This window comes from Leucoraja erinacea, chromosome 2 (genome assembly GCF_028641065.1).
Source record: "Leucoraja erinacea ecotype New England chromosome 2, Leri_hhj_1, whole genome shotgun sequence".
NCBI lineage: Eukaryota > Metazoa > Chordata > Chondrichthyes > Rajiformes > Rajidae > Leucoraja > Leucoraja erinaceus.
This window is the reverse complement of record NC_073378.1, coordinates 75777341-75801660: the sequence shown is the minus strand read 5'-3', so window position 1 is coordinate 75801660 and position 24320 is coordinate 75777341. Positions and strand designations below refer to the sequence as shown.

At 39.6% G+C, this 24320-nt stretch overlaps 1 protein-coding gene across 4 annotated transcripts in view; it reads left to right on the top strand.

The window, feature by feature from the left end:
- Positions 1–24320, top strand: part of LOC129711306 (triple functional domain protein) — a 333015-nt gene that overhangs the window by 228739 nt on the left and 79956 nt on the right. For all 4 annotated transcript variants that reach the window (XM_055658878.1, XM_055658886.1, XM_055658868.1 and 1 more), the window contains one exon: positions 10211–10454. In XM_055658878.1, the coding sequence (XP_055514853.1) occupies positions 10211–10454 (244 nt within the window). The remainder of the gene's footprint in view (positions 1–10210; positions 10455–24320) is intronic.

Sequence of the window (24320 nt, the reverse complement as noted above, 5' to 3'; positions counted from 1 at the left end):
CGAGAATTGGAAGAGCAAATATGTAAGGAGATAGCAGATATTAGTAGTAAGCACAAGGTAGTGATTTTGGGAGATTTCAATTTACCACACATAGACTGGGAAACACATTCTGTAAAAGGGCTGGATGGTTTGGAGTTTCTAAAATGTGTGCTGGATAGTTTTTTGCAGCAATACATAGAGGTACCTACTAGAGAAGGGGCAGTGCTGGACCTGTTAAGAAATGAGCCAGGTCAGGTGGCGGAGGTATGTGTTGGGAAGCACTTCGGGTCCAGTGATCACAATACCATTAGTTTCAATATAATTATGGAGAACGTTAGAACTGGACCAAGGGTTTAGATTTTTGATTAGAGAAAGGCTAAATTTGAGGAGATGCGAAAGGATTTAAAAGGAGTAAATTGGGATATTTTGTTTTATGGGAAGCATGTAGAAGAGAAATGGAGGACATTTAAAGGTGACATTTTAAGAGTACAGAATCTTTATGTCCCTGTTCGGTTGAAAAGAAATAGCAATAATTGGAAAGAGCCATGGTTTTCAAGGGAAAAGGGAGATCTACAATAATTATATGCAGCATGGAGTAAATGAGGTGCTTGAGGAGTATAAAGAATGTAAAAAGAATCTTAAGAAATAAATTAGAAAAGCTAAAAGAAGATATATTTAAGGAGTTAGATGTGGCCCTTGTGGCTAAAGGGATTAGGGGGTATGGAGAGAAGGCAGGTACAGGATACTGAGTTGGATGATCAGCCATGATCATATTGAATGGCGGTGCAGGCTCGAAGGGCCGAATGGCCTACTCCTGCACCTATTTTCTATGTTTCTATATGAGGTTGCTTTGGCAAGTACGGTGGAAGTAAATCCAAAGCGTTTCTACAGCTATATTAATAGCAAAAGTATAACGAGGGATAAAATTAGAGAGACAGAGTGGACAGCTATCTGCAGAGCCAAAAGAGATGGGGGAGATATTGAACAATTTCTTTTCTTCGGTATTCACCAAGTAGAAGGATATTGAATTATGTGAGGCAAGGGAAACAAGTAGAGTAGCTATGGATATTATGAGATTCAAAGAAGAGGAAGTACTGACACTTTTGAAAAATATAAAAGTGGATGTATCCAGGTCCCGACAGGATATTCCCTATGACATTGAGGGGTGTTAGTGTAGAAATAGCAGGGGCTATGACAGAAATATTTGAAATGTCATTTGAAACTGGAATGGTGCCGGAGGATTGGCGTACTGCGCATGTTGTTCCATTGTTTTAAAAGGGTTCTAAGAGTAAACCTAGCAATTATAGACCTGTTAGTTTGGCGTCAGTGGTGGGCAAATTAATGGAAAGGATACTTAGAGATAATATATATAAGCATCTGGATAAACAGGGTCTGATTAGGAACAGTCAACATGGATTTGTGCTATATTTGACTAATCTTCTTGAATTTTTTGAAGAGGTTATTATGGGGATGGTGTCAATATGGACTTCAGTAAGGTCTTTGACAAGATTCCACATGGAAGGTTGGTTAAGAAGGTTCAATTGTTGGGTATTAATGGTGAAGTAGCAAGATGGATTCAACAGTGGCTGAATGGGAGATGCAGAGAGTAATGGTGGATGGCTGTTTGTCAGGTTGGAGGCCAGTGACTAGTGGGGTGCCTCAGGGATCTGTGTTGGGTCCACTGTTGTTTGTCATATACATCAATGATCTGGATGATGGTGTGGTAAATTGGATTAGTAAGTATGCAGATGATACTAAGATAGGTGGTGTCGTGGATAATGAAGTAGATTTTCAAAGTCTACAGAGAGATTTAGGCCATTTGGAAGAGTGGGCTGAAAGATGGCAGATGGAGTTTAATGCTGATAAGTGTGAGGTGCTACATCTTGGCAGGACAAATCAAAATAGGACGTACATGGTAAATGATAGCGAATTGAGGAATGCAGTTGAACAGAGGGATCTAGGAATAACTGCATAGTTCCCTGAAGGTGGAATCTCATGTAGATAGGGTGATAAAGAAAGCTTTTGGTGTGCTGGCCTTTATAAATCAGAGCATTGAGTATAGAAGTTGGGATGTAATGTTAAAATTGTACAAGGCATTGGTGAGGCCAATTCTGGAGTATGGTGTACAATTTTGGTCGCCAAATTATAGGAAAGATGTCAACAAAATAGAGAGAGTACAGAAGAGATTTACTAGAATGTTGCCTGGGTTTCAGCAAACTAAGTTACAGAGAAAGGTTGAACAAGTTAGGTCTTTATTCTTTGGAGCACCGAAGGTTAAAGGGGGACTTGATAGAGGTCTTTAAAATGATGAGAGGGATAGACAGAGTTGACGTGGATAAGCTTTTTCCACTGAGGGTAGGGAAAATTCAAACAAGAGGACATGATTTGAGAATTAAGAGACAGAAGTTTAGGGGTAACATGAGGGGGAACCTTTACTCAGAAATTGATAGCTGGGTGGAATGAGCTTCCAGTGGAAGTGGTGGAGGCAGGTTCGATTTTATCATTTAAAAATAAATTGGATGGGTATATGGACGGGAAAGGAATGGAGGGTTATGGTTATAAGTGTTCGGCACGGACTAGAAGGGCCGAGATGGCCTGTTTCGTGCTGTAATTGTTATATGTTTGTATGGTTGTACAGAGCCAAAGCACACCAGGGCCACACAACTGAACATGAGAGGAACTTGTGTAAACAAACACATTTTGCAATTGGTGCAGATTTTCCCAATCATCGGTTCTATCTAAAACAAAAGCACTGCCACTTTGTGTTAATGACTTAATCCTTGCTTGGAAAGTAGTGAAACACATTGTTAATAACGTGCTGATCAGCCTAAATGTTTAGTTGAAGATGTGTATGGAGTCATTGTATTTGCTGCACAAAATGGTCCATTCAGCTCAGTGTCCCAATGCCTGACTTTATGCCCCATGCAAAATTTCTCCCACTTCCCCCAAGAGATTACCCTGCCAAGTAATTAGTTAAAGTTACTATTTCCTGTAAAGATAAGCTTCATACTATAGTGTTTAAGAAGGAACTGCAGATGCTGGAAAATTGAAGGTAGACACAAATGCTGGATAAACTCAGCGGGTGAGGCAGCATCTAGGGAGCAGTCTGAAGAAGGGTTTCGGCTTGAAACGTTGCCTATTTCCTTCGCTCCATAGATGCTGTCTCGCCCGCTGAGTTTCTCCAGCATTTTTGTCTACCTTCATACTATAATCTTTATTTTAAGTTTCTTTTTAACTCTGCCAGGGGACTTCCCTTTTAATTTTATTTCTTGCAGCTTGAAAATTCTTCACCAATAATAGGCTTTATAAATTGCACCAATTTCCATTAGAGCAGTTATTCTGCTACAGTTTGCTTTAAGTTAATATGTCACCATCCACCATCATGATCATTATGAGAATTAATGTTTGCTCACTGCTTTTAATGTGCATCCAGCAACTGAAAGTAGAAAAGGCTCTTCTGCAGTAATTGGTGCAGCAATTGGGAGTAATCATGAAATACCCTTTCCATCTGATTAAAAGGATCCTCAATTGGCTCTTACAGTACAGAGAACCTTTCTGTTATGCTCAAATCTTATCTTTAAAGTTAAACAAATTCATTATATTCCGAATTTGTCAGCATGAACGTCATTCCTCTTTGCTGCAAAATAGATACGGGAATTCAACTGGTGTGGGTTTGAAACTGCCTTTGAAGCCATTTTAGTGTTTCTGATGTTGCAAGATTTAAGCAATTCGGCTGGTAGTTCCATCCGAGGCATGGAGTCTGTGACAGAGCTTTTGAGCTCCTTAGCTGTTCCTCATCAAAACTGGGTACGTTTCTTGTACTGTGGTTTATATTTCAAGAGCTAGATGGTAATCAGGAAAATAATCAATAAATGTAGAGGTGTATTTCATTTCTTATGCTTACGATAATATTGGCAAAGCCTTATGCTACATAATCCAAATCTGTCAGTGAAATAATTCTCCAATAAATATATGGTATTTTGAGTTATAGAAGGCCACTTGAGTTATTTTGAGGCTGTTTGCAGAAGAGAACAATTCAATTTTATCAACTGGCTTTGCTGCTCTTCAATGTATGTGATATTTTCCCATTTTTCCTTTTATAAATGTCAAATGTATACTTAAGAAGTATGGATAATACACTGATCTTTCAAACCGTACCAAACATGATCTTTGTGTCTTTAGTGTAAGATTCATCAAAACGGTTTGTGAATTAAAATATATATTTTAAAAGAGCAAAAATGTTGAACCATCAAATTAGGAACAAGGAACTTCATGTGCTGGTTTAATAACAAAACAGTATTTTTTGTAAACCATCAAATTAATTTATTTTACCATTATATGGATTCTGCTGGGATAATCCATAATTAATTGATTCATTGTGCACTAATGAGTTTGTTGGTGGAATAGCATTTGTCCATTAGAGCCTATCTAATAAAATGATTAAAACATAATATTTATATTGTGGCAACCATATCAATTTGCTGCTTCTTGGTCAATATATGCTGCTTTAATTCAAATCCTAAATTAAAACACCATTGTTTTAATGATTAAATAGTTCTGATCTTATATTAGGTAAAAGGTCCTGCTGTAAATAATGTAAATGTTTGCTCTTATTTTACAGTAGAAATGATTTCTACAGTATGATGCTTTCATTTTTCTCTGAATCAAATTCATTTCAAAAACATCACTTCGAATGAATATGTTGTAAAATGTAGACACATCACAGCAATGGCAGAATAGCCTGTGCTTTTAGATAAACCTTTTAACTGTTCTTTTGCGTTTTAAATTACATTTTGCTCAGAAAATTCAAATGGAAATTGAATTCTAAAGAAAATCCATAATCTGTGGTTCAATCCATAGGGAATGTAAATACGTATGCTTAGCAGGTGATCAATGGTATCCTGATCCAGGGAGTTTGACAATTGTTCTTCCTTTAAAAACAAAATCCAACCAGAAAATGCCATTACAATTGTGCACACTTTGAAAAGCAACATAAATTGGAGCTGAATATGAACCAATGCATATTTTCTTTAAGTCCCTGAAGTGAGTGCAAGGCTTGTCCATTGCAGTGCATTTGCTTGAGGCAGGTGTAAAGGATGGTTTGCATTTTAGTCACAAAACAGAGAAAACCTTTATAGATTTTTGAGGAGCAATTGGGTTCATTGATATCTGATGACCAACATGCAAGGGTCTGGAAGGTAGTGGCTGCAGAGATAGTGTACATGTCATTTCTAATCCGCAAAAATGCTTCAGATTCTCAAATATGTCCCAGAAGATTGTAAAACTACGAATATAATGCCATTATTCAAGAAAGGAGGAATCGGAGATTAGGAATTGAAACAAATCCGACATGTCATTGGGAAAATGATGCAATTCATTATTGAAGAGATTATAGTTTGACTTGTGGAAAACTATAGGTCAATCAAAGACAGAAATTGAGTCAGAGCTATGCATCTGCCTTCCTTTCCATGCTGACGAAATTTAGTATGTTGGGCTAGACCAATTTGCCTGCATTTGGCTATAGCCCACTAAACCCTTCCTATCCATATATCTGTCCAAATGCCTTTTAAAAGTTGTTATTGAATCTTCTTCTATAGCTCTCTCGAGCTGCTCATTCTAAATATGGACTATTATCTGAGTAAAGCAATTGCCCCTGAGCTCTCTCCTAAACCTTTCCCCTGTCGCCTTCATCTTGTGGCTTCTAGTTTTAGAATCTTGTACCCTGAGAAAAAAAACTTAGCATTCATTTTATTCATGCTACTCGTTATCTTGTACATCTTAACAAGGTCATCCCTCAACCTTCTATGCTCCAAAGCAAAAAGTGCCAGCATATCCAACACCTTCCTTTCCAACCTCTCCCAAGCCTGCAACCCTAGGTAATTTAATGGTGAATCTCTTCTGCACCCTTTTCAACGTAATAACTTCCTTCCTATCGCTGGATGATCAGCACTGTACACCGTACTCTAAGTATGGTCTCAGCAATGACCTAAACACCTGCATCATGATATACCAACCTTTGTACTCAATATCCTTCCCAATCAACACTTCACCACACTGTTCACCTGACTGCATTTGGAGAACCTGTGTACCTGTACTCCCAGATCTCTCTGGTCCTACAACAGTCTCCTGAGCTCTACAATTTACTGTGTAAGTCTTGCCCTGGTTTGATGTACCAAAGTGCAACACCTCACATTGACAAATGTGAAATTAACTCTGACAAAAATTCCATTTGCCATTCTTTGGCCCACTTTCCCAACTGCTCTAGGTCTGTGGTAAACTTAGATATTTTTCCTCCCTGTCTACTATTCCACCAATTTTGGTGAATCTGCAAATTTACTAACAATGTTAATTACTTTCTTACCCAAATCGTTAATGTATATAATAAACAGTGGTGGACCCAGCATTGATGCCAGCAGCGCACTGCTGGTCACAGTCCTCTGATCAGACAAAGTAGCTTTCCACAATCAATTTTTTATTCCTTCCTCAATAGTCCTCTTGTAGAAACATGTCCAGAACAACATATGATGAAAGAGTGGGTTGACTGGGCTTATATTCACTGGAATTTAGAAAATTGAGAGGGGATCTTATAGAAACATATAAGATTCTTAAGGGATTGGACAGGCTAGATGTGCACATGCACCTGAATTGTAAATTGAATGGAATTTATATCAGTTACAATGTCCTGATGTCTTTCTGTATCAGCACGTCATGTTCAGGGAAGACCTGCTCCAGACTCCCATCCAGTAAACTATAGTTGACGTTTAGCTGCAATTCTATGGCATGATGCACAACTGCTTCATGATGAATTTGTAGTTCAATGTCCCCAAATTACCTTCAGCAAATCTACTTTCAATGAAAACATCAATAACAAGACAAACAACAATCAGCCCTGCATTCTGTTGGTACTGTTGAATATATTTGTAGCAAATAGGATTTTACTGTAATTAGTTGTCTCTGCTTCCTTGACCCCACATAAACCACAAAAAACTAGTTTGAGTCGGCTGTTGCTTAGTGTTAGGGCTGCTGCCTGTCCGTTATTGAAGGAGTATTACACTGTTGGAGGTGACATCTTTTGAGTAAGACATAGGGCCACATCATGTTGGATCAGACCAGCTGCACAAAATTAACACCCAAGGTCTCCACCTTAAATGAGCGACTTGCAGAGGACTTGTCCAGCTAGCCCCTGTACTCCAACTGCAAGGATTAGATTGTGGCTGGTCCTTGGAAATGTGGAGGTCCCACCTTCAAAATTTTGTTTAAAACTGCCACTGACATTAATCTATTAAAATTGAAGAGAATATTTTTTCTAATTTACTATTAGAATATAAGATAAAATATAAAGTGAAATAAAGCTTCCTCCATGCCTCCTCATCTAATCTGCAGGCCCAAAAACACCATTGAAATCAGATTTGTCACAAGTTCCAAATGGCATCTCCACAATGTAATGCAGAGAATTAAATCTAAATCCCGCCCTACAACTGGATTCCAAGGGGGGATTTGCCATCATGTAATTGAGAGGTTTGACCCAGAAAGCAGACTGTAGCCCAAAATTGTGCAAGTTCAGGACTTTATTACAAATGCCTTGTCTGCCGTCTCAGATGGTTATAAAACATCCCCTATAGTAATTTTAAAGAGCAAAGAACTCCCATCCGGTGTTTTGCCTAATATTTATCCTTCAACCAAAATTGCAAACAGATTATCTGATCATTATGACATTACAGCTTGCAAACATTAGCATTTCCTATATCGCACAATGATTGCATTCCAGATATACTTTATTGGCTGTTAAGGAACACTGTGACATGTTGAAGATGTGAAAGGCATCTCTTAATGTTTTTTATTCTTTACTTCTCGCATTTAAAGTAGATACATAAGTTTTCCCAGCCATGAATAAATTGAATTAACAGGGATTCTTCAAGTCTATCAATGGTTGAATATTTCAAATAATCCAAAGTGGAGAGTAGGTGCCTGGTTTGTTTTTCGGAATAGAATAGTTTAGATTTGATCTGCGCATTGTATTTTGTTATGAAACAATTCAAAATATGAATTGCTTTACTAGATCTGCAAATTTGGTGAATTGATGCTTTTTGAAATGTTTGCATTTGGTATTTCATAATCTAATTTCTGCACAAAAGAATATATATGTGAAGATTGTTTAATTGTCTTGTGTACCAGCAATGGAACAATTAAACCTTTACTTGTTGCAGTTTGAACAGACCCCCTAAACACAATAATGCATAAACATATAATAATCAGTAATACAATTAATTAATAATAATAATGCTAGATAACCTCAGTGCAAAAAAGCAAAGAATGAAACGATATAATTGAAAACAAAAATTGTAAGTTGGTTAACTAATTTACTGACTCTGTTAAAGGACTAAAGGCATTATTGTACTTGCAAGCTGTCCAATACAAACTATATTGGAAGCCAAAACATATACACATAATTAAGTGCAGTCATTTGTTTTGAAGACCATTCTGGCAAAGCCCAAAGCAAAATGTTCACCACAATTTTAATAATGAGTCATTAGAAAGCTTGGTGGGCTTGGTTGTGTTTTCCACTTGGTTGAGTGTAGTTTTGTAATAGCAGGAGGGTCAATCATTATAAAAGGTTGCACAAAAATTCACTTGAAATATGCAAAAAACATGTACGGGAACAAGTACTAAAACCATTTGAAAGCAGATGAATACAGTATTGTATTATCAGATGTAATAATTGGGAATATCATTGTGAATTTTTTAATAAAGTGTTTCAGTGTATTACACAAATATAACCTAAAGCACTGAATACTTTCTCTTGAGTTTAATCCAATTGAACCACTTCATTTAATTTCTTATTAATTAACAATTTTCTCAAGACAAAATTACATGCGTTGAAATCGTGCACATCCAATTTTCTTGTCATTTTTCCTGGGGGAGTTTTTGATTTTAAAGATAAATTATTACAGAAATACTACTTTGAGCTTACTGAGAATTACTTCATTTGTTTTCCATAGTCCTACCTATTCTTTCGAGTTGTTATGTAAAAACAATTATGTCGTTATGGGAGTTTTCTATAATGTCTTGAACTATAATTATTTCTTACTTAGTATAACTAAAAATAAAAATTATCTTGACATTCGATTTCTAAAATCTTGTGTGTAGATAAGCCATGTGTTTCCTCAATAGCTGCACTTCATGAAGTAGTCAAACTAAAGTGCTTTGCGATATTCTGCAAAGAGATTGAAATGAATTTTATGGTGAAATTGTTTTTTTAGAAAAATTATAGAGACTAAATCTAGTCCAAAGTCAGTCACTACAAAGGCCGAGGAGTTACTGAAATCTTGAGCATAAACCAAACTGCTGCAAGAACTGATGAATTTGTCCCGCAGTTTGTCTTTTACACTGATAGAAAGACAACTTGGAAACACCCTTCAGCCCACCAAGTCCATGCTGACTATTGAGCCCCTATTTTCATTAGTTGAATTGAATTGAATTGAATTGAATACCTTTATTGTCTTACAGTCTGAACAAAATGTTGTGCCTGCAGTCATACATACAATCATACAATAATAAACAACAATAAACACAAATTAACATCCACCACAGTGAGTCCTCCAAGCACCTCCTCACTGTGGTGGAGGCAAAAATCTTAGGGTTACTGTCTCTTCCGTCCTCTTCTCCCTCTGCGCTGAGGCGATTCCCCACCGGGCGATGGCATAAACAATCCCGCGGCTCGCCGAACCCCGCAAACAGGCCGGCTCAAACACCGCGGCCCGGGGTGGTCGAAGCAGCCGCCCTCCAGTCCTACTTTTGTATCCCTTCCCTGATAGGATGTGGGAGGAAATCCAGATAGTCACTTGGAGAACGTGCAAACTCCACACAGACAGTTTGCGAGGTCAGGATTGCGAGGTCAGGAGGTCTGTAACACTGTGAGACAGCAACTCTACTTGTTGCATCGCTGTGCCGCCCTAATAACGACTTGATTAAATGTAGAAGCAATGAATTATTTTGCATTTCAACTTTGGAAAAATAAATGTGACAGCCAGTTTGCTTTCTGAATGGTGGTTTGAATGGTGGCAAAGAATTTAAATAATAGATTCCTGCTCTCTTGCGAACTACAGGAGTAACAGAAAGGTGCAACAAAAGTTGGAATAGTTATTGTTGACAATGTTTGGAAGCTAAAGTATTTGTTTTTTGTCAGACCCAGTATGTTGCATCACTTGTCTTTTCTTCACCCCCTCTACAGTTATCTGGTGGATGCGAGTTAACCGTTGTTATCCATGATTTCTTGGCAACCAACAACAATGAGTTGAGCATTCGGCGGGGTCAGACCGTGGAGGTATTAGAGAGACTTCATGACAAGCCGGATTGGTGTCTGGTGCGTACAACTGATCGATCTCCAGCTGCAGAAGGAGTAGTTCCCAGCAGTGTTCTATGCATTGCACATTCGCGTAGCAGTATGGAGATGGAGGGCATTTTCAACCATAAAGGTAGGATTCACTATTATTTTGAGAAAATCGCTGTGCAGAATTTTCTTTAGCCAAGTGAAGTACTTGGATCTTATGCACGCCATTTTCTTTACTGCTTATTCATTTGGATTAGCCAGGGAACTCCAATTACATTTGGAGGCCAGACACAAACTCTTGGACATCTATTCATACCTACCCCTTGACCATGACCCCACCTATGAGAACCAGGCCATTAATACTTGTAGGGCTGAGATGGCCTGTTTCCATGCTGTAATTGTTATATGGTTATATCCCAGACTATCTCTGACTTCATACCTCTGCCGATCTGCCCTTCACAGCCTCAAACCTAATCGTTCCCCAGCCCTGCACTGCCCGCTTCTACCTCCTTCCCAAAATCCACAAACAGAGCTGCCCTGTCAGACCCATTGTTTCTGCCTGCTCCTGCCCCACCAAACCCATCTCCACATACCTCATTTCCATCCTATCCCACCTTGTCTAATCTCTTTCCACCTGCGTTCATCATATTCCTTGATCAACGTCACCTTTGATCTGTATTTTAACAGCTTACCCTTCAATATCTGTGTCTCCCTTTCCCCTGACTCGGAAGTTGGGTCTTGACCTGAAAAGTCACACATTCCTTCTCTCTAGAGAGGCTGCCTGTCCTGCTGAGTAACTCCAGCATTTTGTGTCTACCTTCGGAGTAAACCATCATCTGTGGTACCTTCCTACACTCATTTCTCCTGGTCTTTTCTCTCTTCCAGTTCTTACCCACTGTACAGGTTCCTCCATTATAGCAGACAAATACTCTGGTGTATTTCCTCAAATCATTATATTGGGGTATATTACATGCAAACTGAACAAATGGAAATCTATCAACTACGATGTAAAGTTGTTCTTATAACCATCTGAGGGTTGTAATTTGATTGTAATGGAGGATTTTAATTCTCACAATGCAGGGTGTGCCAAAAATTCACCTACCCATGCTTTAAAACATTAAAAAATGTATACATCAGAAAAGTTTACAGCTCTGACCTGAGGGGATTGTAGGGGAAGTTTGTTGGGAAAATTCTCTTTGGAAATAATAATCTGGAACAGGTTGGATGTGGTGTGTGTATTTAAAATGTAAGCAATTGATTATCATATTGTGGCAAACATTTGAAAGTATGGGGGACATCAAAATTAACATAAGAAAAGCAACAATAATGAAAATAATTAATGGTAGTGATAAATGACAAATCTCCAAGTACTGATGATTTCTATCAGTATAACTCAAGAAAGATGATAGGTAAAATCAGAGAACAAATTTATGAGTATTACATCCATTATCTGGAAATTAAGAGGTTCCACAGTTCCAAGGCAGAGTTGGCATGTTTGAATAGTACAATTACAAACATATTGATCAACGTTTTGAGATTTGTGATTAAGTGGTGGATAGAAAAAATATTCTGAAGAAGAGACTCGACCTGAAACATCACCCATTCCTTACCTCCAGAGATGCTGCCTGTCCTGCTGAGTTATTCCAGCTTTTTGTGTCTATCTTTTGTGCTTTGTATGTTCTTTCCAGAAGTATTTGATAATGCGTTTCATTTTAGTTGAAGTATGTCCATGAAGCTAGTGGAATTTGCATCAAATTATATCCTGGTTAGCAGATGTATAGTTTGGATAATTGGCCAGTACTCGAAACATCAGGTTATGATTATACTCATTCCTTGAATTCATAGATAATGGGATAAACAATCAAAGATACAGGTTTGGAAAAAGTAAGTTTGGCATCATTGTAAGAGGTGTGTTTGAAAGCATATAAGGGATACTGATCGTGTGGAAATTGAGCAAAACTGTTGTGAACAAATTTAGTTCTCAATGTGCGTGAGGTGTGTGTGTATGTGAGGACAGAGTCTCCAGTTTCAGGTTCCTGGGCACCCATATCTCAGCAGATCTCAGGTAGACAAGAAGGCTCTGCAGAGAGTCATCAGTACAGCCCATAAGATCACCAACACACATCTGCCTGCCCTGGAAGAGATCTATATCTCGTTGCTGTGATCACCCTAAGGCCATCTCATCCACTCACTTGAACCCTCTGCAGGAAAGCTGAAAATCACACACCACAACATTAACCCCCCCCCCCCCTGAACCTGCACTGAACACACATCCAATATTCATTTTTCAATATTTTATACTGCCACAGCACTATACTGTGAAATATTGCACATTCTGACGATGAAGTTTTTCTTGCCATTTTTGCTGTTTCAACTGTCGTTATTATTTATCTGATGCGTTGGAGCTCTGCTCGGGCAGTGCGCCTGAAATTTCGTTGTATGTATTTACAATGACAATAAAGTGTATTATTATTATTATTATTAGTATTATTATCAGCTTTGATGGTAAAGAACTCAGAACTGTTTTCTAAATGATGAAACTTGGAAGCAGTAGCTGTGTAAAGGGACTTTGGAATTCATGCAAAAGGATAATTTTAAAATGTCATGGACCATTTAAAAATGTCATGGACAGATGTAGCAAATAGTCAGAGGTCAATGAAATGTTTGTTATGTTGTCATGGTCATAACGATCGCCTTTCTGGCATCTCTCAATAATGTTGTATAAGTCCTCTCTTATCCACCTTCATACGTTTCAAGAGAACAATTGCACTTTCTCCTTGATCTCAAAATGCCCAAGCATATTAGTATACCCCACACTGATCTCACTCTCCTCCATGTCCTGAATACCAATGCCAAGTACTCACTTACACCCTCTGACCAAGCATATTAAGTCCATCATTGAGCTCAATAAAGAGCCATGATTGTGGACAGCAGTGTTCCACAGCCTCGTATCTCAAAGGCTATCACAACTGGCAGACCTGGGGTTGAACTTTATCAGCTGCGACAGATGCAGCGTATTAATAGCTTTTAAATGTTCCTGATTTGCATTAAATTAAAAAATAAAACATCATATTTTAAAAAATGAAAAACAACGCTGAACCACACATTGTGCTAAAGGGAATTATTTTTAAAACATTGATTCCTTTTTATCTCCTGTTCCACCGAATACCACCCCATTTAAATCAATAGAGTTTTGAATCTTTTTGAGGACCGACGAGGCAGGTGTGGTAGACATCTAAAGTTTTATAACCTTTCAGAACTCGGTGAGGTCAATCTAATCATCATATTCCAAGGCTGTTTTAGCACTCCAAACGACTGTAGTTGCTTTAGGGGGGAGTGAATTGTTAGGAGGCATCAGAGCAACTTTTCAATGCTAGGTACTGGGAAGCCCCTAATTTGTAATAATTTCTAACTCTGCAAAATCCTGGATTCAGCTTTATCTCATAATTAGAATAATAGTCATAGAAACGTACAACATGGAAAAAGGCCATTCAGCCCAACTTGTCCATACCCGACCAAAATGTCCCATTTATACTCGTCCCACCTGCCCGCATTTGGCCCATATTCCTCTAAACCTTTTCTATCCATGTACCTGTCCAATTGTCTTTTAAATGATTAATGGATATGAAGATTATGAATGGAGATGAAGAGTGAATGAAGAATCAGAAAGGGTTGTGTGAAAAGAAAATGGATTTTCAAGAAGACCCATGAGAAATTGCAAAAACACCCCTGTGTAGTTTACTACATATGGTATCACAGACCAGAACTTGGAATTCTAAGCATTTTTTGAGTTTCAGGGAGAATTATTTTAATAATTCTAAAAATCAGTGTGTCTAATTGTGTCATACATGCAATAGTTTCTTCTGGGGCATGTTGGTTACCTATGCAGGTGCAAAAAGGTCAGGCACAATATCTATTTCAAAGGACATTCCCCTGCAGTACCAAATATTTTAGATTGGCCACAATTATCATTTAATTATTTTGTTTGCATATCATCATTAATGAATACACACACCTTGTATTTATACCACGATTTATGTGAATTGGCTTGAGCTTCTCCATGATGGTATTTTGAAGGAAGAGAGGGAATCTTATTAAAACATATAAGATTATTAAGGGATTGGACACGCTGGAGGCAGGAAACATGTTCCCGGTGTTTGGGGAGTCCAGAACCAGGTGCCACAGTTTTAGAATAAGGAGCAAGCCATTTAGAACGGAGATGAGGCAAAACCTTTTCACCCAGAGAGTTGTGAATCTGTGGAATTCTCTGCCTCAGAAGGCAGTGGAGGCCAATTTTCTGGATGCTTTCAAGAGAGAGTTAGATAAAGATAGTGGAGTCAAGGATATAGGGAGAAGGCAGAAATGGGGTGCTGATTGTGGATGATCAGCCATGATCACAGTAAATGGCGGTGATGGCTCGAAGGATCGAATGGCCTACTCCTGCACCTATTGTCTATTGTCTAACGTCCAAAGAAAAACACTTTTTTAATGTTAAGAATGGAATAATTCTCTGTGCACCTTTCAGTCATCTTCGTCATAAATTATTGGTGAAAGGAAGTGTCCTTTTAAATACCTTTAATAAAGCAGATGACCTTTCTAAGTGCTGCATTCAATATTTTTCAAAGCCAAGGTGCTGACCTTCTTGTGAGCTTTGTTTTTAGTCTTTGATGAGATAAAAGAATGGTGCTGGAATTCCAATAATGATATCTCAGAAATATTGCCACTTCCTCAATTATTAATGATATTTATGCACCATGTGGTATCACGTTTGTAGTGCTCCATATTGAAAATTTGATGTTGACAAACCAAACACACATCTTTCAACACAGCTGCCAACAACTGGGTTCAGTCTGTTAAACAGTACGGGAGGCCTTGGCGCAAATGCCACGTTACTGATTGTTACAATATTAAGCAAAAGAGACTAACAAAGGCAAAAATATATCTTTGTTGGAGAATTTTCGCCTCCACCAATGATTAAATCCTTTTGTTAGTCACACTTTATAATATCACAATGCAACTTAATCTCGTCCAAATTAAGCGACAATCTAGTTCAGTAGTTACTTTGGTTGTCTTTGTACACCACTTAGAAGGCTTTGAAGAAGATTACTGATCCTTCAGCTTCAGAATGGATTAAAGAAGGAAGAACATTGATCTGTATTTACATAGCCCCTTTCAAGAAGTCCAAAACTGTTCAATAGCCAATGAAGCACTTGTTGACCTGCAGAAAAATAAAGATGCAATATCAAACAGATGTTATATTTTAATAATAAATCTTAGTGGAACAGTGGCAAAAATGTCTTTGTTCTTCAATATTGTGTCATGAAATCTTTTATCTCCACCTGACCTTGGTTAATGTAGGTTGAACATCTGTTTTGAAAAACAGCATCTCTGACACTCTCACAGCACTACACTGTCAGCCTCAATTATTGTCAAATCTTTCAATTAAGACCTGAACTCTCAAGCTAAGGCAAAAGTGCTACCCACTGAGCCACAGCAGACATGGCCATTTATAAGATCTATGCAACATGGGGATGAGCGCAAATATTAATTATAAATCTCTTTCTATTTATTAACTCCAAAGGATAACAGTTATATTAGCCAAAAATGTGCTTGTTAATACTCATGTTTAAGAAAGAACTGCAGATGCTGGAAAAATCAAAGGTAGACAAAAATGCTGAAGAAACTCGGCAGGGGGAGGGGGAGAAGAAAGGAAGAGGTGGAGACAGTAGGCTGTGGGAGAGCTGGGAAGGGGAGGGGAAGGAGGGAGAAAGCAAGGACTACCTGAAATTGGAGAAGTCAATGTTCATACCGTTGGGGTGTAAACTGCTCAAGCAAAATATGCTGCTCCTCCTCTGCTCCTCCAATTTGCAGTGGGACTCACTCTGGCCATGGAGGAGGCCCAGGACAAAAAGGTCGGATTCGAAATGGGAGGGGGAGTTGAAGTGCTGGCCCACCGGGAGATCAAGTTGGTTAGTGCGAACCGAGCGGAGGTGTTGGGCGAAGCGATCGCCAAGCCTACGCTTGGTCTCACTGATGCAGAGCAGCTGACACCTAGAGCAGCTGATGCAATAGATGAGGTTGGAGGAGGTGCAGGTGAACCTCTGCCTCACCTGGAAAGACTGCTTGAGTCCTTGGATGGAGTCAAGGGGGGAAGGTAATGCGACAAGTGTAACACTCGGCCCCTTACACGCTACCACTCCAATCTGCATTTATTCACGCACCCTCTCCCACCTCTCTCAATCAATCCCCATCTTCCTTTTCCTCATACTTTTTAACCCTAACCCTATCCCCACCTCACCCACCACCACAGCAACCTGCTCCCATTCTCCAGTTGCCAGCTGGTCACTCTCTAGAAGAGCCAATCACCACTCCAATCCCAGCAGTTGAGCCATGACCCCTGGAATCCTAGTAAATTTCAGACCAGGCAGCTCAATATCAGGCACCCTCTCCAGATGACTGGTTACTGATGCTGATTCATGTAACCATTCTTGTCATTTGCATTGTTTCCAACTAGCTCCATGGAATGGAATACGGGCAACCCGTCCATTCACAAATATTTGCCAAAATTACTGCAAAAGCTTTGGAAAAACTAGCAATTTGAGGAATAGCCTGGGCACAGATATAATATCCAAATATAAAAAACTATGGGGTTCATTCAGTATAGACAAAAGTTACCTCATCGCTGACCCAAAACCAGTATAAAATGACCATAGACCATTTGGCGAGTGCTCCAGAAATGATGGATGACCTAAACTGTGAAGGGTGCTGTCAGTTCCAGCTTGGAGCCAGTTACATCAACGTACCCATTAAGACCTGTGGTGCAGTTTCTCCAATTAGTATTTCAGAAGGTCATTGAGCAGGCTGGATATCTGACTATGAATATTTCATATCACATAGGGAACCAGCTGCTGACAAGCTCTGTTCCTCACTGTTTTGCTACACTGTCCTAATACCTTCAAAATTTTAAACACAAATGTCTCCATGATTCTTTATACATGTTCTATTTAGAATGATCTAATGCAGGAAGCAGAGAAGGCTGTCAGAAGAAACAGCTGCAGAAATCGGCAGAGAAATGGCATATAGAGTTTAACCTGAGCAAGTGTGAGGTGTTGCACTTTGAGAGGCTGAATGTAAGAGGGAAGTATACAGTTAATAGCAAGACCATTAACCATGCATTGACGTGCAGAAGGATCTTGATCACTAAAAGTGACAGCACAAGCAGGTAGGGTGTAAGAAGAACTGCAGATATTGGTTTAAACCGAAGATGGACACAAAAAGCTGGAGTAACCTTTCTTCAGCAAGTCGTGGTGAAGATGTATGATATGCTAGCCTTCATTGCTGGAGACATTGAGTATATGAGTCAGGAAGTCATGATGTATCTCTATAGGACTTTGGTTAGGCTGCATTTGGAGCATAGTGTGCAGTTCTGGTTCCGCCCTTTACAGAAAAGATGTGGAGGCTTTGGAGAAGGTACAGAACAGATTTACCAGAATGCTGCCTGGATTAGAGGTGTTTCTGCTACAGGGAGAGGTTGCATAGACTTGAATTGTTTTCTCTGGAACATCAGAGGTTGAAGGGAGATGATAGATGTGTATAAAATTATGAGAGGCATAGATGGGGTAGACAGTCAGAACCTTTTTCCCAGGGTGGAAATATCCAACACTAAAGGGCATAGCTATAAGGTGAGAGGGGTAAAGTTTAATGGAAATGTGCAGAGAGTAGTGGGGCCAGGAATGGATTGCCAGGGGTGGTGATAGAGGCAGAGACAGTTGTGGGATTGAAGAGGCTTTTAGATAGGTGCAGGGAATAGAGGGATATGTATCATGTACAGGCAGATGAGATCAGTTTACCTTGGCATCATGTTCAGCACAAATATTGTAGGCTGCAGGGCCTGTTCCTCAGCACTACTGTGTTCAATTCTAATGTTATCTGCTAATTTCAAAACTGTGCTCTGATCTGCAACTCCAATCATTATTGTATATTAAGGACAGCTTTGGTCCAAATTCAGAGCCTTATCCTTTTTTGCCCTCGTTTGGGCAATTAAAGAGGTTGATTATCTCCCACCCAACACTGCATTGCAAATACGTACCAATTGCAACACTGCATTGCAACATTATTTCTACTATCTCTGAATCTTGGTCATCTTTCTGGATCTGTGAAATTCTAAGAATGTCAGCCCTGAAGCCAGGTATTCTGATCACTCCCAATGGCTATACTTCTGACAAAAGCTTGAAGCATCAATAATGTTTGGTTTTCTACAAAAGCAAAACTTTATCTACATGGAACCTCAAGAATTTTATCTCATCTCAGCCCTCTGTACAAAAATAATTAGCAGTAAGTGTTCTCAGCATCCAGTGTCATTAATGCCCAATGGAATTATCATTCTATACTATTTTTCCAGTGGATAATTGGAAATGCGATTGCATAATAACATGCGAGTTGTAAAGTTTTATAGCTCTAAATATAAAACGGAAATTGAGAACATGGTTTGACTGAGAGGTAACAATTATTGCGGGTGCAATGAGAGTGAAGCAAGATTATTACTGTGACAGGGGAAACAGAAGAGCTTGCATGGTGGTAGTAGCATTCTTTGTACCAATGTCCAGATTAAGGCAGCTAGTGAGGTTACAAAAGTATCCAGTGGGTGCCCTGAACTTCCATTGCTTCAATTGTAACAAATAAATGCAAATATCTTTTTGCTGCAATTAATCATTTGTTCACCATCGTGCTCCATGAAATCGATTGCAACATGGGGGAAAGTCGGAAGAGAATAAAATATTTTTTTTGAGAGGAAAGCTGTCTTTGAAGCCTTTGCATGGGAGCAGATCAGTGAGAATTCGGATCATGAGCCACATCCGAACACAGTGCCCAGAGTGACAGGTTGTGCGCATTCAGGGTTACCATGATGCTGCATCTAAGCCTCTGATTCTAATCTCAAAACAAAACAAATAAGGATTTCTGCTGAAAGATGAACCATATTTCAACTTCTTCCTTATGTTTGTTTTATTTTAAACTTCAGTGGATTTAACTGTAATTTATGTTAAATCTTTAACGAAATATGGCTTGCTTTTAGAAATGTCAGAAAAAGAATGGAACTTTATGATACATCTTGGTATCATCATATCTATCTATCTATCTTCTATCTATCTATCTATATAATATTAAAACTGTGTGTGTGTGTGTGTGTGGCTGTGTGTTGCTTCTGACTTGTGGCTGCCAGCCTTTGATTCATTGCCACGCCAACACCCGACCCACAAACGCCGTGATTTTTTCCATTTCGATAGAGATTTCACTTTTCATTCCAAGTATCCACTCCTCATTAAATTTCGTCGTGTTTATGTACACATTTTTAATAAAATCCTTCTCCCCCCCACTCACTCATTTTGTCGTCTCCTGCTGGCCAGCGACCATAACGGCTGCTGGCGCATGCATCTCGCCTCAAAGACGCCATTTAAAAACAGCCGCACTGCTGATTCCTGAGCCGCTTGAGTTGGAGGACCACGTCTCCCATGGGGGCTACGGGTAGGGAACAGCTGCGTTGGGGGAGCAGACCCAACGGGTCTGCACTTGGTCTAGTATCTATTAAAATTCTATGTGTGTGTGAGTGTACGGCAGTTTGCATTTGCAACGTATCTCCTCGAAAACCAGATGCAAAAACGCGGAGATTTTTACAATTTCAGTAGGGATTTATTATGAGTTCAGAAATCCACTCCTGGGTCAATTAAAGCCCCAGATTTTGAAGATAATTGATCACAAAACTCACTTTAAAAAATATATAATCGCCACTTGAGCTGCTAACGTCACAATGCTCACATTCCCACCAATCGAGACCCACCTGCCTCCAGACGCCTCCCTCCCGCCGCTGTGGACTAAAGCCCCGTGCCCAGCCCAAGTACGCTCGCGCACGCCTCCCGCAGCTGGGCTCCCACGTCCGCCCGCCCCCGCCCGTTCACTCCAACTCCCCCCCCCCCCCCCATAGCAGGTTACAGCCGGTCGCCAGAGGCGATTCTGAATGGCTCAATTCCTCCGTTGATTGCAGGGACACGGGGAATCATCACGAGAGAGCTGCCGAGGCTCGCTGCCCGTTTGCAGTAGGCCCCGTCCGAGCCACCTGCTCACCGAGTTCAGGTCTGCCCTCTCCCTCTGTCTCCCCCCCATCTTCTCCCAATCCTCCTTCCCTCCCCCACTCCCTCCTCCCCCCCACTTCCTCTCCCCCTCCTCTCCCCCCATCAACCCCACTCGCTCTCTCTCCCTCCCTCTCCCTTCCCCCCCCCCCCACCCCCCCTCATCTCCCACCCCCCTTCCCCCTCTCTCTTCACACACTCCCTCTCCCCTGCCCTCTCCCCTCCCCACTCTTCCCCTCTCTCTCTCTCTCTCTCTCTCTTTCTCTGACGCTCTCTCTCTTTCCCTCCCTCCCTCTCTTTCCCCTCTTTCTCTGTCCTCTCTCGATCTCCCCCCCCTCTCTCTCCTCTCTTTCTCTCTCCCCCTCCCCCCTCTCTCCCCCTCTCTCCTCCTCTCTCACCCCCTTCGTCCCTCCCATCCATTCCCCCCTCTCACCCTCTCCCCCCCCTCCCCCTCTCACCCCCTCATTTCCGCCCACTCACCCCCTCCCTTCCCCCACCTCTCCCCCTCCCTTCCCCCACCGCTCCCCCTCCCTTACCACCCTCCCTCTCCTGCTCCCCTCCACCCCCCTCTCTCTCTGTCTCTTGACCCTCTCTCTGTCTCTGCCCCTTCACTCTCTACCCTCGCTCTCTACCCCCCCTAGAAGTGCCTGCAAGTTGGGGGCTATGCTTCAGTAGATAGGGCCGTTATGGGGTAAAAGGAGCAAATTAATAATATTAATATAATATCAAGGGGGTAGTTTGCGTGTGTGCGGGGGGGGGGGGGGGAAGTTAGTGTGTGTGACACCACATGCTGCCCACCCCTCCCCGCAACCGCACATGGGGGAACAGACCCAACGGGTCTGCACTTGGTCTAGTCACATTTAAATTCCTTGCCTGGCATTGTCTGAATTTAAAATTCCAAGCTTACTATGTGTCGCACATTGTTAGCAAAGTATTTTTGAAAGATACAAACTGCAGCCTGTTGTGAGAAAATAATAGCTGATGGCATATAAGCAGTAATGCTGCATGCTCGATTTTTTATCTTAAGAAATATGTCGACGACTACAGACATCCTTTAAGGGTTAATGTTTATGCAGCGCAAGCTGTGAGATGCATGGATCCAATCTTCTGCTTCTTATTAATTTGGGCACGGGATCAAATGACGATATCTTGTCAGGGATGTGGAAGATTAACTGTCTTCACTGCAGCCAAGGTTCAGTGCAGACATTTGGCTGCATTGCAGACTTATGAGCGCTTGGAAGTATGTCTAATTAACTTTATGATTAATCTACAGTGTGATCCCTGGTGTACATAGAATTGATGGGTTTGCAGAAATGTCAGAATTACAGCTTGCGTTAGCTGTTTAACCAGCAACTTAGAATATCAGAAATTAGAACATATGTAGGCTGTAGAGCTCCCTTGAGCCTGCACAGACATTCAGTAAAATTATTACTGATCTTCTACTTCAAATCACTTTCCTGTCCAGTTCTAATATACTCATGGTGTTTAAAATTGTGACCAGATGCAAGATTTTTCTTGTGTAATAATATTGTTGAGTTTACTGAGTATTGTTTGCTCTTGGTAATGTTTTTTTCATCCATTGATTCTCAAACGTATTAGTCTTATCAATTTTAATTTACTAAAAACTGATGAAACATAAAACTATTCATTCCGGATGATTTCTTATAGTGACAAAGAATATCTGCAGATAAACCGTTCAAGGCTATAGGATGGTTCTCAGAATTGTTAGTTTCAATAAGGTTACCCATTCAGCTCAATCTTTCATTACAAGACAAAACTTCTTCATCCCAGGTATAAATCTAGTGAACCTTCTCTGACTACGCCAATGCAAAGATGTCTTTCCTTAAATTAAAAAGCTAATTTGTATGTTGTACTCCAGGTGTGATATCACCAAAGCCGTCTGCAGCGAGAAAAAACATCTGTATGTTTATGTTAATCTGCTAACAAAACCAAGATTTCCATGTATCTTCCTAATTCATTGCACTACTGGCACTATTTTGATACAGATTATGAAAAGATAATGCTAAATCAATATCGTGTTGTTTTACAAATTAAAGCGATATGCGTTTGCTCCTAAACATCTGATTTGGGTAATCAATTTAAAAACAATACTGCATCATGCAAATAGAATGGTTGAGTAAATTCCTGCTGCTTGTAATCCTGCTGCATGTAATCCTGTTTGCAGCCATTTTGTGATCAAAAGGCCTTTGAGCATTATATGGGTTTCACACTCCCTAGGTATGAATCTGAAGAAGGGTTCTGACCCAAAACATCGCCCATCCAGTGATGCAGCCTGATCCGCCTTACTCCACCACTTTGTGTCTATCTATTTGTTTTTATTTACATTTCTAAGACTTTTTTTCCGTACCCCGTAAAGTAAAAGGGATTTGTTTTTCAATCCTAATATTTCACATAATTATTAAACAAGACTGATGTGAATTCTTCAAAATTGAATTAGTCAACACTGATATTCTACACTTGATCTGTGGACAGCCATCACTTCATAAAGGGTACAGAGCTGGAGATTAGGTTGTGGTTAGACCAGTATATAAGATTGTGGGAAACTAATTTTACGTGAATTTAAAAAGTAAAATTGTCGTTTACTCCCATAAAATATATGCTATGTCGACACTTCTGCTTCTGTTGACATTATTTACTTTTTTCCATATCCCCCATAGCTACAGAATATATATATATATATGTGATTTGAAGTAGAAGATCAGTAATAATTTTACTGAATGTCTGAGCAGGCGCAAGGGAGCTCTACAGCCTACATATATATATATATATATGTATATTTAATTGCTTTGGGCTTTGCTGATAATACAAAGACTTTTTGTTTTTAAAATACTAAATTGAACTGTTTTTTTATTTTTCAAGTGGGTTTCCACACTGTCAGTTAATTGCAGAGACTTCTCCAGTATCTGCAATATCAAAACCTTACATAAGATCAATAAGGAAAGAACATGCCTGGCCATACAGGAATTCAAATTTCTATAAAAAATGTTTTTTTTTTGTTATTTATGGATTGTAGGCATAACCTGAGCAGAAATCACAGTATTTCTACAATAACTGTTTTTTCTCAGTCACATAAATTTACACTATATTTTCCATTCAATTAAACAAAAGCATGAACATTATTTTAAGCTTAATTTTGTTTTCAAGAGGAAGCAAGTTCTTACTTCTGGTTTTCATCTATCAGTAAGTAAGTGCAATAGTTATTCCCAATACAAATATAAGAAATCAAGCTGATTCTGGCAAGCCTCAGATTGCAGTTTGAATGGAATCTAATTGATAAATCAGTTTAATTAAATTAACAAAAGGATCGACAGTATATTCTGCCAAACAAAATTAAATAATGTGCCTATTTTGTTTGTTTAATGATTGTGCAATATGTCCACACAATGGGTTTTGGGGGTGTAACTACAGTAATTACGGTACTCAGAATCAGGCTTGTACAGCTATTCCCTGTTGCAATGCTTCGTTCCAGAGCTGTGCCTGAGTCACTCAGTGAATAATATCCCTCAGGAGAGATCTGATGTTTCATGAAGTCATGACAGTGGATCAAGATTCTTAAACAATAAAAAGCATTTCTTTGAAAAGCTTAAAGGAGTGGTGGAAGAAAAAGCGAATTGCAGTCTCTTGGATATATAGCTTAGATGCAGTCAGCTATTGAGTTCTGATCATGTCAAAAAGCAGTAAGGAAATCCATACATTACATCCTGTTTGTGCATTGAACTCTTGCAGTTCTGTGCCATCCAGCAATTGCAAGTTCTGGATTCTTGATTTAGGTAAGAGTCAATATAAATATTTAGCTTGTTTTGTATCACTTTTGTGTTTTGTAACAAAAATAATCATAAACATTGTGGTCAGATTAATTTTGAAAT